The following is a 16,305-nucleotide window of genomic DNA, read 5'->3' on the forward strand; positions in this document are numbered from 1 at the left end:
TGTACAATTAATCACACCGCAGTGCTGTTAACAAGACTAATATATTTGGCGATCACCGAAAAAAATGTGGTCTTGACAAAACTGATGAAGCTCAGATGAGGATTGGAATGTTCTGGGAGAAAACTAAAAGAAAGTAGTATTCCGAGATGACAGTTGACCCCAAAAAAAAAAACATGACATTTATTTTGATACCAGGTAAAGAAAAAATCTAGTCCCCAAATATCTGGATCGAAGGAAACACACCAAAAATTCTATACTTGACAGACAGACATAAGGATATACACTCTATTTTACACCCATGACACAATCGGCCCCCCACCGAAGACAATGAAACAATAATAACAATCCTTGAAAGCCAAAATTAAATGCATGACTCCCGAAAAAGGAAGAAATAAACCCAAAACATTCTATATCTACCTTTACCTTCTTTGTGGAGTGGACTTCGGGACAATCTTCTTGAGCTCATCATATTGGGTGTACAAAGTATCGCACCACAAGCATAGCTGCCTAATGGCTTGACGTTTTTCCTCCCCAAGGGTTGATAGTCGATCATCTTTCTCTTTCAATGCCACATTCATCTCTCCTGTTGCCTTCTTCAGCTCGTGTACTGCAGAAACCAACTTTTCTTTTTCGCCTTTATTGTTGTCAACCTCAACTTCCAACTTACCAATCTTCTCTGTCATCATTAGTACCTGTTCTCTCTCATTCTTCAATTGCTCATTTAGATTGCCCAGCTGTTCTTTCAACTGCTCTCCCTCAACATTCTTCCCCATTGCACATTGCTTCAAAATTTGAACCTCTTCGGACATGCTGAAGATATTGTTAGAGAACCTCTGGTGATCCTCCTCAAATTTACTCATGACTGCTTCCATTCCAGCTAATGAAATGTTCACATTCTCTGAAATATTCATTATCATTCCACGATAAGCTTCATTATTAGCAGTAAGTACTTGAGAGAGCCGAGTGAATTTGTCTTCTAGCTCTTTGCACTCTTGTTGATATTTCATCTCTGCAATCTTGAAGCTCTCTTCGTTTTCACTCAGTAGTTGTTCTGTGACCCTGAGCTTTTGGTTTGCTAGGCGTAGCTGAACTTCAATATTCCTGGTTTTCTCCCAAGCAGTCTTTTCTTCATCTGTAGCCACCTCTAGATCTCTTTTCAATTCTTCAACTAATATCTCAAACTCCAAAATCTTCTGATCTTTTGATTCACTACTCATGCTCAAATCCTCCTTCAGTTCCCAGATTGTCCTTTTTGCCTCTTGGAGTTCCGCCTCATTCTCTTGAAGACGAGTTTCAAGTCGTTCACACTGCTCTTTTCTATTGATCAAGTCATCCTCTAATTCTTGTATGGTCCTGAGATGATCATCTATTTTGGTTTTCAGATCAACATTCTCAGTTTCTAGAAGATTTAGACCCTCAAGATATTCCTGTTTCTCCTTCTCAATCTGTGCCTCCAACTGGCTTTGAATGGTTTGAGCTGCTTCTGATTCTTGCTTCAAATTGCTGATCTCCGTCATTAAGGCTGTAATCTTGGAAGATGCTTCATTCTCTTCGTCTTCAAGCCTTCTCTGCATTGTAGATGACTCGTCAGCCCTCTCCTGTAATGAAGTCTCAAGCTCCTGAATCCTATCTTGCAACCTTGTGATCTCCTCTCGTAGTTGAGTAGCCTCACTGTCGCTTGATTTAGTTTTCTCTTCTAGTCCTGTTTTGTGGCTGTTTAGCGTTTCCACCTCCAGCTCTCGATCCATTAACTTGGCTTCCAGAGTTTCCTTTTCTTCATAAAATTGTTTCAGAAGTGCGTCGCTGCTAGTTAATTTCTCATGCAAACCTTCTATCTGTATCCGATACTCTGCAATATCCTCGTCTTTTCTCTCAAGATCTAACTTCATCTCCCTTTCCTGAACCTGTAAGGTTTTCATTTCATTCTCCAATGAGCTGATATGGTCCTGTAATTCCTTGATTTGAACAGATGCTTCGTCACTTCTTCCAGCCATCTGTTCTGATAGTTGACTTTTCTCAGCAGATAACATTTCAATTTCTTGTGTAAAGTTGTTGACTTGGGCTGTCAGGGCTTCAATTCTGGAATTTGACTCATTCTCCATAACCTCAAGTTTCTCCTGGAGAGATAATATATGCTCTTCTCTTTCCTTTGACATCGTCTCCATTTGTGAAATCTGCTCCCTTAACTCAGCTACCTCTTCACCCAACTGTCTGGCTTCTGCTGATTTACTCTCAAACTGCTCTTCTTTCTCTCTGTTCTCACTAATCAAATTCTCTAATGTGAGTTTCAAACTGTTCGTCTCTTCCTCCAGTGCCTTTATTTGTTCTGAAGCTCCAGTTTTATGTACATCATGTATCTCCCTTAGGGATGAAAATTCTCTTTCCTGCTCAAACAATTTTTCTTTTGAGCTGTTAGACTCTGCTTTCAGCTCATCCAGAGCATCTTCTGCCTGTTTGAGCTCATCAGTCAATTGTGAAATTTTGTGAGAGAGAGAATTCTTTTCTTCTTCAGCAGTGTTCATTGATCCCTTCAAGTTTTCGTTTTCTTGTTTTAACAATTCCAGTTCGAGCTTCAAACTGTTTGTCTGTTCTTCCAAAGCCTTAATTTGTTCTGAAGCTCCTGTGGTATGGGCATCGTGCATCTCCCTTAGAGATAAGAAATCTTGTTCCCTCTCAGCCAACTTATCATTTGAGGTGGTATACTCTGCTTTCAGCTCCTCCATGGTATCCAGTGCCCGTTTGAGTTCATCAGTCATTAGTGACATATTCAAAGAAAGAGCCGTGTTTTCCTCTTCAGCAACTTTCATGTTCTCCTTCAAGTTTGCTGCTTCCTGCTTCCATGACTCTAATTCTGGTTTTATCCTAGACAATTCCTGGGCAGCTGTCTCTAATTCAATCTCAATGCTTTTTTTCTCACTTTGCAGCTGATTGACCTCGCCTTTCAAACTTTCTACACTTTGGTTCTCTTCTTTAAGCATTTTGATAAAATCTTCTTTCTCAGTGGCAAGGTTATCTCTATCATGTTTCAGTTCTTCAATCTTTTGACTCAGTTCAGCTTCTGTCTTAACAGAGTTCTCCAATTTTGACTCTAGCTCTTCTTTTTCTGCCAGAAGTTCTGATTTCTCAGAATCCAATCTTTGAACCTCTACCTTCAAATCTTCCACAATTTTGTCCGAATCTTGTTGCTTTGTCAGTAATGCCTTGTACTCTGATTCAAGAGCGATTTTCTCATCGCATGTTGTTGCCAGCTCATTCTTGAGATCTGCAACTTCGAGTTTTGCTGCTTCAAGCTCTTGCTGGATTCCATCAGTGGCTTTATTTTCATCTTCTACCTCTCCATTTTTGATGTCTTTTCCCTTGGATGAATGGTCTGAGTCAGAGTCAGAGTCTGACTCAGAGGAAGAGAACTTCTCTTGCTTTTGCTGTGGCTTGCTAACTTTCTCTTTCAATTTACCAGTGAGATGATCATATTGAGAAAAGAGTGATTCGTACTGTTTGTGAAAATCCTCAATGAGTTCAGCAAGAGGTGCTTTTTTTGATTCATCACTTTCTTCTTCGTTGCTCTTCACAAGGTTCAGTAATCTTTTCTTCTTCTCCTCCATGTCTACAAACATATAGGAAACTCGTTACATAAGACATTTACAGTTGGAGTAAATTTTCTTAATTGTTTTTCTTTTTTAACTAAGGGAACAACTAATGATCTGTCTTAGCTCAACTTAGTTAAGCCTTAACAAGAGGACTAAATTATCATAGTCGCTAATGAGAGGCAGCAAGAACTTTTTCATGCTGCTGGATGCATCGACTTACAATAAGACACATTAGTGAATATGACTTTTTTCAATGATAGAAATTAAGACATTATCAGATTTTCCAATCAGCAGTGCCTTCAACATGGAATCAACAAGCACTAAAACCCAAATTGGGCAGACTCATTTACAGATGACACATAGAGCACTGGAAAACATGGGGAAATCAGAGGAATAAGTTTTAAGATAGATTTTCATGGTAAAGGAGCATACCTTTTTTAATTTCTTGAAGCTTCTCATGTTGTTCTGGATCAGTATGCTTTTCAAAAAAGGTCTTTATTGAATTTCTCATGCGGTGATTCTTCTTCGTCATTTTGACTAGCTTCTCACCTTAAATTTCCTCAACCTCTATGCATCTGAATGAAGCTCAAGACAGGAAAGAATCATAACCTGGGTTAAACAAATAGGAAGTTTTGTTACTCTCAGCTGCAAATAGAAAATTTAGGTTTAGCTTTGAAAAAGACAGGTAGAGTTTGAATTACAGCTTGTATGCTTTCTGTAAATTCTACCATCTAACAGAAACTCCACCTTATCACCCACTGGAATTTATCATATATCTAAGGGATATATTTAAATACTAACCAACCTTAAGTAAAATAAACTTGCACTTAGGTATTAACACACCTTATCTTGAGTTGGTTTAAAGACTAAAAACTAAACAAATTAATGAGGGTCAAAACCCTCACTTTAAAATTTACTTCTGCATGTATATGTAATTTTAATTTCATCAAACCAATAAATAGTAACTTATCCAACTAATCAATCCTTAGTTCTTGTATCATTGTATGATTGTAGAACCATATATTAGCTCTCTAATTAAATTAAGAATCAAATGTGTAACTTTTTTATTGGGCAAAATCCTAACTTATACTCCGTATTAGTAACTACATCAATAAGATGGAGTTCATTACCCAAAAAAAATACTACGTAAATAATAAACAAATAAATGAATAAAACGAGTTCAAATTCAGTTTATCCAAGGGAGAAATCTACATCTTACGGTCTTACGGTCTTACCCGTATATTTAAGGGTAAGCATCTTATGGTGCAATAGGTTGCGATATATAGATTATATATCTTATGGTCTTACCCATATATTTAAGGGTATGCAACTATGCATCTTATGGTGCAATAGGTTGCGATATATAGATTATAAAAATCAAATCTAAAAAAACCAGCAGATGCATCGGCGACTCCTAAAAGACACGTATATAAACAAACATAGTCTCCAAATGATCTGGCTATCATAGTCCAACTTAAAATATTCAGAAGGGATCCTAAGTTACCTTCAATTTGTTCAAATTCTCTATATATTGTAATCAAAATATTTGACTGGTGTACTTAATTTGACAAACATCATGTGTTGCCACGTAACGTAACACAAGCAGCCAAATCAATCAATAAAAATACGGAGTACTATGATTTTTTAGTACTCAATAAAACAGCTTGAGCATGACAAAAGTGAGTTGTTCTTTTTTGTAATTGTCTACTGTCTCCCTACGCAGTATTCGAGATCGGTGCCATACATAAACCCAAACATACTTCACATGAGATTTTCTATACTTTTCTAATGCGAACAAAAAGGAAACAATTATCCAATACTCACCGACTCCATAACCAAATTAATAGTCATGTTGATAGCGTAAAATTAATAGTCATGTTGATAGCGTAATTGGACTATGCTCGTGACAACAAAATCCGTCATCCGGACAAAGGGAGTAAATGTAAAATCTGCTACGAGTAGAATTAATAGTCTAATAGCAGTCAATTCAGTTAGACATAAACCTCAATTTACTGTGCTTCTCTAGAAGACTTCACACTAGGCTCTTTTTTTAAAAAAAAATAATAATAAAATTAAATTAAATTAAATTATAATCTGAGCTTCTAAATATTAGTAGTATTAACATGGAAAAAATAAGTAAAATATTAAAATCCAGAAAACACTTCATAACTTATCAGATAAGAGTAATCTATATACAAAAAACATTGAAGTTTTGAATAAATTAATTTAACTTGATTTAAGAAATTCAAATAAACTTCCGGAAATAGTTGAGTTTATACCTGTAAATCCAGAACTTTCCAGTTGAATTATTGTAGTAACCGTCAGAATTTCGCTCAAAATTTCTAGGATGTCAAAGAAAAACATGAATCAGGATTCCAGAAAGCAGAAATCAGATTAATCTAGAAAAAGGAAGGAAAAAAAAATCAATAACAACTTTACACCTAAGTATAGCAACTTCAGTCAGCAGAAAAATAAAAGTAAGGAAAAACGCTCATCAAAAAGTTTTCAACAACTTTAAAAGATCGAAAAAAAGTAAATTAAAGTAGTTCAAATCATTTGATCAATCAACGAAATTCAATCGGATTTTAACATAAAATCATGTGATTTATAGTAAAATTAAAGCTGAAATCGGTAAATTTTGCAGAATTTTGAAGCGCTTGCTAGAACAATTAAATTTAGCTTAAACAACATAAATCAATCGGAATTTAACACAAATCATGTGATTATAGTTAAACTAAAGCTGAAATCGATAATTTTTTCGATAAATATTCCAGATATTTGAAGCGTATCAGATTAACATAAAAGTAGCGTAAACAGCGAAGATCAATCGGAATTTCAGCAGAAAATCATCTGATTGAAGTAAAACTAAACCTAAAATTAAAATTAATTAACTGATTAAACTCCAGATAATTGAAGATTACCTGAAAAAATGAAAAGAAGTTCAAAAACTCTGCTCTTCTTTTGCAGTAGAAGTTGAACCACCAGGACAGAGAAAGAGAGAGAAAAGGAGGGAGGAGAGAGAAAGTGATGAAATTGAAATTTGGCAAAGAAGATTTGTCTGATTTGGAGTCTAAAAAAAAAAAAAGTAAAATTAGACTATAAAATGACTAGCACATCATTTGGAGTTTCAAAAAAAACCAAATATATTTTCTATTTTTTTTTAATTTTTATTTTTGTTAATTTGGAAAATGGATGGAATCTTAAAAGAGGTACCTTTCTGACAAAAGTACCCCTGAGAAATATTTGGTATTACATGCATGATTTTTGTTGTTTATTGGCTGGCAAGCAGCATGGAGCCATGGAGAACATGGTTTTCAGGCAAGGCTGGCGAAAGACGGAGAGAGCTATGTTCGGTATTTTCCAAAAATTTGATGTTGAATTTTTTTTTTTCAAAAAAAAAACAAAACAAAAATTTAAAACAATACTCCCTCCGTCCACAATTATATGCAAGAAAGAAATATTTTATATCTCATAAATAATACCCTTTTACTACACATAATTGTAGGCGGAGGGAGTAACTAGTATTACACCCTTCGTTTCATAATATAAGTGCGAATCCGTAATAAATGACCAAAGTTATCATAATTCCTCAATAATGCCCCTTTCTTACAAAATTTCTCAATTTACTGTCCATGTCCGCATAATTTAAAAAATATGTCTTTTTAAAAAGTATAAAAACTGCTCATAAACAATTTTGATAATATTCAATACTTATAACTGATGACATGAATGATAACTGATGACATGAATGATAGATAAGGAAGTACTTGTAAAGGCCTGTTCACATTTACTTAATTTCAGTTCAGATCAGCTCAGCTCCAATCAGTTCAGCTTAGTTCAGTTCCTAATTTTCTTCTCTCATAAAATATTCATTTTAACTGAGTTCACTTCAGTTCAGCTCCAATCAGTTCAGTTAGTTCAATTCAGTTCAGCTCCAATCAATTCAGTTCAGTTCAGCTCAGTTCAGTATGTGAACAGGCCCTAAGTTGTTACTCGTAATTAAAAAAAAAAAAAGTTTTACATTCCTATTTCAAATGAGTGATAGGGATTTCAGATTATGTGTGATTAGTATGAGGAGTGAGGAGTTGAGGGATGATTAGGGCATGTTCACTTCAGCTTAATTTCAGTTCAGTTCAATTCAGCTCTAATTAGTTTAGTTCAGCTCCTAATTTCCTTCTCTCATAAAATATTTATTTCAGCTAAGTTCAGCTCAGTTCAATAAATGTGAACAAGCCCTTAGTCCCTCCATCTCCCTTAAGTGTGATCTAATTGAATAATTGAAAATTCTTTTTTTTTTCCAAAAAAAAAATAAAATCGATATGTTTGTAAACTGAGTATTAAGGTCGAGTATAATTAATACGATTCATTTTTGCGTACAAACTAATTTCTATGCTTCATCTTGAGGTGATAGAGTAGCCTTCTAAAATATTACTTCCTCCGTTTTCTTTTACTTGCAACACAGCCTTGTGGCACGTGTTTTGAGGTCGGGTTTATGTAATGTAAACGGACAAATTTTTTATTATAATTTTTACAAATGATACTTAACCCTATTCTAATTTTCGTGTAAAAATTATATTGATAAAATCGCTCATTTACCCTCACTAATCATCTCCTAAAACTGCGTGCTTAAAAGGTGTGTTGCAAGTAAAAGAAAACGGAGGAAGTCAGTGATAGACTCATAGACTGAACCCTTTACTCATAATTAAGACATTTAATAGTAACCCATTTTTGAAGGATCAATAAATTGATGTATATCTACTCGGACAATTTCCCTTCGAAAAAATAAATATTACTTGCACAATTTATGTGTTCTATATAAAACATATTTACCTTTTTTGTGCTGACATATGCGAAGTACTATTTTTAGGATTTGTTATATACACCTAGTGCGCCGTTTTGTTTTTCATTTGAGGATTAAATGAAAATTAAACATCAAAAATATGTCAAAAAATAAATAAATAAATAAACATCATAATGAGAACAAAACACTCATGGGGTGTACGATACACCCGGGTGTTCATAACAATCTCTCTACTATTTTACCTTTATAAAATTAAATTTTCTTTACTCATAAAAATAAAAAAAAATAAAAACAAAACAAACAAACAAACAAACTATAACCAAAAATCCAAAAAAATTTTGAGAATTCGAGATTTATCTCCTAATTTACAGTACAATAGAGTGTATTCGTGCAAATGCACATGATTAAATGCACAAAATGTAAGGAACTGTGGTTTTCAAATACTGTGGTGAAAAGTTAGGAAAATAAAACTATTAAATTATTATTCCCTTCGTTCTTCCTTTTACTATTCATATGGTCAAACATATAAAAAGTTTGATTATTTTGTAATTACTACTCCTATATACGTAGTATATACAAAGAAGAATTATTATGTGAAAATATTTTTAGATTTGTTACAATTTGCATTTTAATACTATCAAATTTTCATAAATTTTACTAATACGTATGAAACTAGAGGTACTAATACGTAGTACTCCCTCCGTCCCAAAAAGAACGACCCATTTGGCCAAAACTTTGTCCCTAAAAGAATGACCCATTTGCATTAAAACACCCACCAATTTGCTACAATATTTGTGCAAAATTAGCTTCCCCATATAAAAATTTGATTTTCCATGTTATTTTATTACTTTCTCTCTCTATTTTTTTACAAACCCCATGTAAATTTATCTTTTGTTGGAACCGAGTGCATCTAGGCGCATAACACCTATATGTTTAGCATGCATATAGGAGGGCAGTATGGGGTTTTTATTATATTTTTTCATTTGATATTTTTCTACAGTGGTACATTTTTGTGTATTATAATGTACCATTAAGGTATAAATTGTATTAATAGTACTTTTTCTGTACTATTATACATGTGGTGGTACTTTTTGTTATCTTATGTCGTTGATTATAAACCTACCACCTATCACTTATTAGGCTGTAGTGGTATATTTTGTCATCCTATATATTTCTAAAACATATAGGTGCTATGCGTCAATACTTAACCGTTGGAACCCAATGTGTATCACTTGTGAGTGTCCCACATTGAAGAAAGAGGAGAGGTGGTTCCACTTTATAAAGTAGAGGAGTTTCTCCTACTATTACCAATTGGTTTTAGTATGGAAGCTCCAAAGCCTTGTTTGTGGACCTAACTCTCCTCCTCCTTGTTCGGGTTACAAAAAAGTGAATTTGAATTATTGAGGTTTGATGATGCCAGGTGGGCAACTTTCCCGCGCGTTGTTTGGTAATGATTATATCATCTTTTTAGCATGCCCTGTCTTTACTATGATTGTGAGGTTATGTCGACAACTTTACATTTTCGTTCTAACCTTTCTAATTATATTTGTTCTCTAAAATTTGGATATACTTGTCGAATAAAAGAGGAATAATTCTCTCAAATAAAAGTTATAAATTTTTCTCTAAGATTTATGAGTAGATATTTAATAAAAGAGGTATATTCCTCAAAACTCCTATATATAAATGTAGGACCATATATATACTCCTATGGACTAGATGAATGTAAGGAAATAATATGGACTAGATGAATGTAATGATAATTTCTTATTACTTCAAATCTCGGTATTTCCTTCAAAAACGGTATATTTGGCCTTAAAGAATAAGAAGTATATACTACGTATAATCAAAGTTTCAAGTATAAATAATTAAATTAGAGGCCCTTCGAGGGTGGGGATTCCTTACCCTTCCCCCTTCACTCTCAAAGTGTCTGGCCCGCAAATATCGGACCAAAAAAACCGTGAGGGTTGAGGTTCGGTCAGGGTTCTTCTCCTTACCATTAAAAAAAAAATTAAATTAGATTTTCCAGCATCAAAGTATTATTGATTTAGGGTCTGTTCACATTTACTGAACTGAGCTGAACTGAACTGAATTGATTAGAGCTGAACTGAACTGATTGGAGCTGAACTGAACTGAGCTGAAATGAATATTTTATGAGAGAGGGAAATTAAGAGCTGAACTGAACTGATTGGAGCTAAACTGAACTGATTGGAGCTGAACTCAACTGAACTGAAATTAAGTAAATGTGAACATGCCCTTATTGAGTGTACCATATACAAGTATTTTGTCTTAGGTGGGACATGGAGTTGCATCCACTAGATATTCAATAATGATAGGAAAAGGAAAGATTAATTGCAATATTTAGCAGAATTCAATGTATCACAACATAATTATACATCTTACTATTATACATAAAGTTTTCTAATAGAATACACTAATCCCCTAATCCAAAAATAAGGGAAGTTTGTGGTATGAAATTCCACAGTAAATCAGTTTTAAAAAAAAAATAGTTGTACAAATTCATGTAGTGGCTAAAAAATGAGGGATCGGAGCCTTACTTTATCTTCATGATAAACAAAATACGCTTTGGTGAGCTGATCTGGAATTAAAGGAAGTAATTGCAAGAAATCATGCATTTTTAAGCTCTTCCTTAACTTTTAGTATTCTTCACTAACATCATTTTCGTGAGCTGATCAAATCGACTTTGTCTATAATCAATCCACATACATAACTGTCTTATGGCCTCTACTTTCTCATTTCCTAGTCTCAATAACCCTTCATCCTTCTCTACAATCGCGTTCTCCAAATCCGCCACCTTCTTCTGCATCTCATACATCCCTTTCATTAGCCTTAACTTATCACCTTTCTCCTTATTCACCTTTGCCTCTAACATCTTTACCTTCTCTGTCATTAATTTATCTTGTTCTTTGTCATCCGTTGTAAATGCAAATGGCGAGGCTACTACTAGCTCGTTATTTTTACATGGTTTTATTTCATTCATTGTTAAACGAACCCAATTCTTTGCAACCTGAATCTCATTAGACACGCTAGACAATCTTTGTATGAAACTCCCTTCCTTGCTCTCAAAGTTGCTTATAAAACACTCCATATCCTTCATCATTTCATTCACTGCTTGAACAACTGTCGCCTGTAAGGACTGTAACTCAGATTTGCGCGCTGATATTACTTGATGAGCAAGTCTTTTGTCCAGAAAACCTGGATGTTGTTGCTGACAATGCTCTTGCATCTTCTTGCAGCTCTCTTTGGTCTCAGCGTGCAGTTGCTCGGCCACTCTTATCCTCCGTGTTAACATACGAAGCTTATCCTCGAAATTCTTCCTAAATTCTTCTGCCACTTCATCCATCTTCCTGTAAGCAGCCTGCAGGAATCGCCCTTCCATTAATCTACAGTTCTCTCTTAATTTGTTAATGGTATCTTCTTGTTGTTTTAACATAGATTGCTGATCAGAAATCTTAAAATTTAGTTCGTCGTTTTGATTTTCAAGTTGATTTGGTCTTTCAGAAAACTTTTTCCTTTCATCAGACAATTCTCCCTGCAAACAATTTATCTCATTCTCCCCCGCTTGAATTTTTCTCTGAAGATCAGCAATTTGGTCTTCTTTATCTGTCAATGTTATTTCGAGCTCTAAAATCTTCGCTTGTAGGCTTTCTTTCTCATCTTCTAACTCACTAATCTCTTGGTCGCGCAACCTTAGCTGCTTATCAAGCTTCCTTCCTGTATCCTTTTCATGCTGCAGATGGCTTACTTCTTTATTCAAGGCTACTATATGAGTAGACATGTCATTCTCCAAAGTTGAGAACTCGTCTCCTCTATCTTTCAACCTCTTCTCTAGTTCTAATATTCTCTCTTTAAGTGACTCCTTTTCATCTGTTAGCTTACTGATATCATTGTTCTTTATCTTAATCTGTACTTCAGAATCATTCTTCAATTCCAACTCCTGTTCGATGTGGTTAAACGGAGCCATTGAGGCCATGATCTGAGCAGATTTATCATCCTCTCCATTCTCAAGTCCCTTGTGGAGTGAATGATCCTCTCTTTCTTTCAACAGATTCTCCATCTTAACCATTTTTCCTTGCAGTACCTCTATTTCCTGTGTTAACTGAAACTTTTCTTGCTCTTTTTTCGCAATTAGCTTCTCTTTTTCACTTATGAGGTTGCTTGAATGTTGTGCCTCTAATTCTAAGTTTTTCGCTCTTATTAGTGAATCCTCTTTCTCCTTCTGCAATATCTGAAATTCTTGAGCCTTTTCTGTTAGTTCCTTCTTGAGGTCATCTATCTTTGACAAAAATTCTGAATTTTCTTGGGCTTTCTTCTTGATATTTGACTCTAGTTCTGTGTTCTTCTTTCTCATGAGCCCCAAATCACGCTTCATTTTGTTCACCTGATCCAGCAAGTTCTCATGCATAGCAAATCCGTTGCTATTACTGTGAGTCAACTTTTGTTTTTCTGAATCACTTTTCTGTGCATTAAACAAACAATCCACATTTAGTTTCAGCTGGTTCACCTGTACTATCAACCCCTTTATTTTGGAAACCTCAGTTTCAACAGCACCCTCAACTCCATTTTTCACCAATTTAGATATCTCTTCATCCCTCTCTTTCGCAATCTTTTCAAGTTTTGAAACCTGTTTTTGCAGTTCTTTGTTCTCCACTCGCTGTTCTAATGCTTTCTTTTCAATGCACATCCCATTTAGCTTAAGATTGAAAGATGAGAGCTCTGACTCTAGTTCACTCATCAAGCCTGAAATTTCCCTCTGACAAAGCTTCTGCTTCCGAGCAAGGATTGAAATTTCTCTTCCCTTTTCGCCAAGCTTCTCTTTCAATTCTTTCACAACTTTCTCATTTTCCTGTGCTTTGTTCATTGCTTCTACGAATTCAGAGTAAAAGGACTTCTTCTCTCGGTTCAGGTGGGTGTGACCATTTGCCTTCACATCCTTCTCTAGCTCTGCCTCTGAGTCTGAACTGGAAGTAGCTGTAAAGTACCCCTCATCTTCTTTTGCTCCATTGACAGTTTCAGATAACTGCCCTCTGAGATCATCATACTGGCCATAAACAAATTGATACTGTTTGTGGAAATCCTCAATCAGACCAATAAGTTCTGATTCTTTTCTCAAGAGCACTTCTGCATTTCGGTTTCTCCTGTTCTGACGTCGCTCTTTTACCAGCTTTATAATCTTTGGCAGTTTGTTTTCTACATCTACAATAGAGAAAATTCATGTTAATTCCAAGTAGTTGCAGCACATTCTACATGAGATGGAACACGATATGCTCAAACATACAAAGTACAACTGATGCTATGAGTAGATCTTTGTAAGGTTTATGAATAATGAATATCATCCCAAGCCTCTAAGGTGACAGGACTGTCTAACTTGTGTGAATAACATACTCTTCCACAATAAAGTCCTTATAACATTTTTTTTTGTCCTCCTTGTTCACGAACACTGGCTCTAAAAGTCGGGTCATTTTATATGCTTAAAGGACTATTCAGCTTAAGGCACTAATCAAATTTCACACTTTGTATTCACAGCCATCTCTCAACAATAATCAGTCAGATGTCTGTTTACTTTTACTTGAGCTAGTCTGCAACAGCTTACTCCTACTTTATATTATATACACCACTGATGAACTAATAAAACCAAAAGAAAACTTCTTCAAACTAGTAAATCTTGTTTCTTCATGAAGATTTTGCACAATAAAATGGTTCACATTTTAGTGATTTACGTAAGTGTTGCAAATACAATCACATAACAGCATAAATATATACAAAGTATGAGCTAACAAGTCGCCTTAAACTTCAATAAATTTCCTAAGATCTCAGAAGTCAGAACAAGATTGTTAAAATGTAACTCCATTAAATTACATTCTGCCAGAGAGAGTTCATCACCTGTTTTAGACTTCTCCAGCTCTTCATCTTTTCTAGAATCAAAATGGTTCTCATACAAAACCTGCATGAAATCCTTCCAGTGGCGCTTTGTCATTTCTAGAGGCGCTCCAATAAAACTTATTGGCAGCATCTGAACATAAAATCGTAAACATTACTAGTGAAAAAAATTGAGAATTGACAGTCAGAAAAGAGTATACTAATGTTCCAGCAGAGGTTTTACTAGAGTGTAAATAGTAACAAACATGATACATTATCTCAATTCCTTATAATTGTAGATATATAAAACACAATCTATAGGAAACACACTTCATGTAGTTGGACATATCACTTACAGTACTATATAAGAAACAGTTGCCATTTTCCACTGACATTGTTAATTAGTATACTTAACAAGTATTATATCCTACCGAAATATTTTAGCTTGTAACATTGTTTCCCAACTAAATCAATTAAGTATCATTATTAAATCCCTTGTCTCCAAAACGCATATACGAACTGATAAATTATGAGAAAAGGCGAAATTTTTTTTTAAAAAAAAATTATCTCCAAAAGGGGATAACAAATTAAAAAGGAGTTCCAAGAATTCAGATAGAACAAACTATGGAGCAGGTCAAACAAACAAAGCACATCTAATGTGACAGCATATGTACAAATTTTCAACGTAATTCCTATTAATTGATTTATAGGTCAAGTAATTAATTGGAATTATTATTCATTATCAAATAAAAGTGACATCTACCAAAACTAAGCCTAACACCACTTAAAGACAGTTAGAAGAAACCAAGAGAGCTTTATTCCAACACAACTACTACTCAAATGAACAAAAAGAAGACTAAACTTTTAGAATGACCCTCAAAATAAACCATCTTTATCAACAAGACATATGTACTCAACCAGAAAATCTCATGTAAAATAGGGAAGAACAAGAAAAAGTCAGAATTTTTTTAGTTGAAGGACCCACAAAATAGATTTTAACAGCAAACCACATGAATTACAGATGGGTTTCAACTTTTCAACTACTAATCATAGAATGTGAATGAAACAAAAGAACTATTGTATTATCTACTTGATTCACAAATTGATTAACTTGTGCAAAAGGCCTCAATCAAGCGCGGTGGCATTTATGTATTTTCTCCGATTTTATAGGGTTTTTGACAAGAAAGGCATAGAAAGGTGACTTCTCGGATGTGGTGTTGGAATTTTGCACTATTCACAAATCTCAAAGTTAAAATCCACAAGTCCCTCATACATCAACAAATATTTTGAACAATATTCATAGATTTGGGATCACCAATACCACCCTATTAACAAAGAAAAATAAGTTTATTATTTAGGAAAAATTGTAATTTCTGGTCAACATTTTAGCCTTGTATACCTGCCATAAAGGGTTATATCGTATATGAACAACATACGAGGTACGAAGTTTTTTATTCTAAGGTGCACGTTGGGCATCACAACACCCTGTCTCGAGACTCAAGAGAGTACCTATGGGATGAAAAGGGGTCAGAAGGGATAGGGGTGGATGAGATTTGAATTCGAGATCAAACGCAATGGAAGTCTGCCAAACCAATTACATTTCAAATAATACACAATTACATACATTAAAATACCTGGGAAAACAACCATATGCATGCATGTGGGAGGAAAAAACCAAACCAAACCACAACAAAACAAAAATACTATTTCAGAACACAATGTGATCTAACTACAAGAAAAAGAATTAAAATTGCATGATTCTCTTACCCAATTTGTCTGAAATTGTTTGATGAACGTGATCCCAACACCATTAGATTCAGAACCTTAAGCTTTCATTAGATTCAGAATAATATTACACTAACGATCAAAATTGCAAATGCCAAAAATAACAGAAAGGAAAATAAAGGAGATTATATGAGGAGAATCCGCAAATAGATTTGAAAATAAAAGTATCCACCCAAATTTAAACCTTTCAAAAGGACAACAATTTAAAATAAAAAAATATTTATATTATTAATAAAATTGTAATTAGCGTAAATA

The 16,305-nt window shown here is 34.4% G+C and overlaps 2 protein-coding genes across 3 annotated transcripts; both read right to left on the minus strand.

The window, feature by feature from the left end:
- Positions 1-154: 154 nt before the first annotated feature.
- Positions 155-6,645, minus strand: LOC145598228 (uncharacterized). 2 transcript variants are annotated; one of them, XM_081654561.1, is made up of 4 exons: positions 6,509-6,645; positions 5,867-5,929; positions 4,020-4,162; positions 155-3,604 (listed from the first exon to the last, which is right to left on the minus strand). In XM_081654561.1, the coding sequence occupies exons 3-4, from the start codon at positions 4,117-4,119 to the stop codon at positions 420-422; spliced, it is 3,285 nt and encodes a 1,094-aa protein (XP_081510687.1). In that variant the 5' UTR covers positions 4,120-4,162; positions 5,867-5,929; positions 6,509-6,645; the 3' UTR covers positions 155-419. The 2 variants fall into 2 exon arrangements, with proteins under 2 accessions (XP_081510687.1, XP_081510686.1); XM_081654560.1 differs by having other exon boundaries at positions 4,020-4,196.
- A 4,390-nt stretch (positions 6,646-11,035) lies between these two features.
- Positions 11,036-14,383, minus strand: LOC145596677 (uncharacterized). The gene is made up of 2 exons (XM_081652897.1): positions 14,266-14,383; positions 11,036-13,602 (listed from the first exon to the last, which is right to left on the minus strand). Exons 1-2 carry the CDS (start codon positions 14,381-14,383, stop codon positions 11,036-11,038), a joined length of 2,685 nt encoding a protein of 894 aa, XP_081509023.1.
- Positions 14,384-16,305: the final 1,922 nt, after the last annotated feature.

This window comes from Chenopodium album, chromosome 20, assembly GCF_948465745.1.
Source record: "Chenopodium album chromosome 20, dcCheAlbu1.1, whole genome shotgun sequence".
NCBI lineage: Eukaryota > Viridiplantae > Streptophyta > Magnoliopsida > Caryophyllales > Amaranthaceae > Chenopodium > Chenopodium album.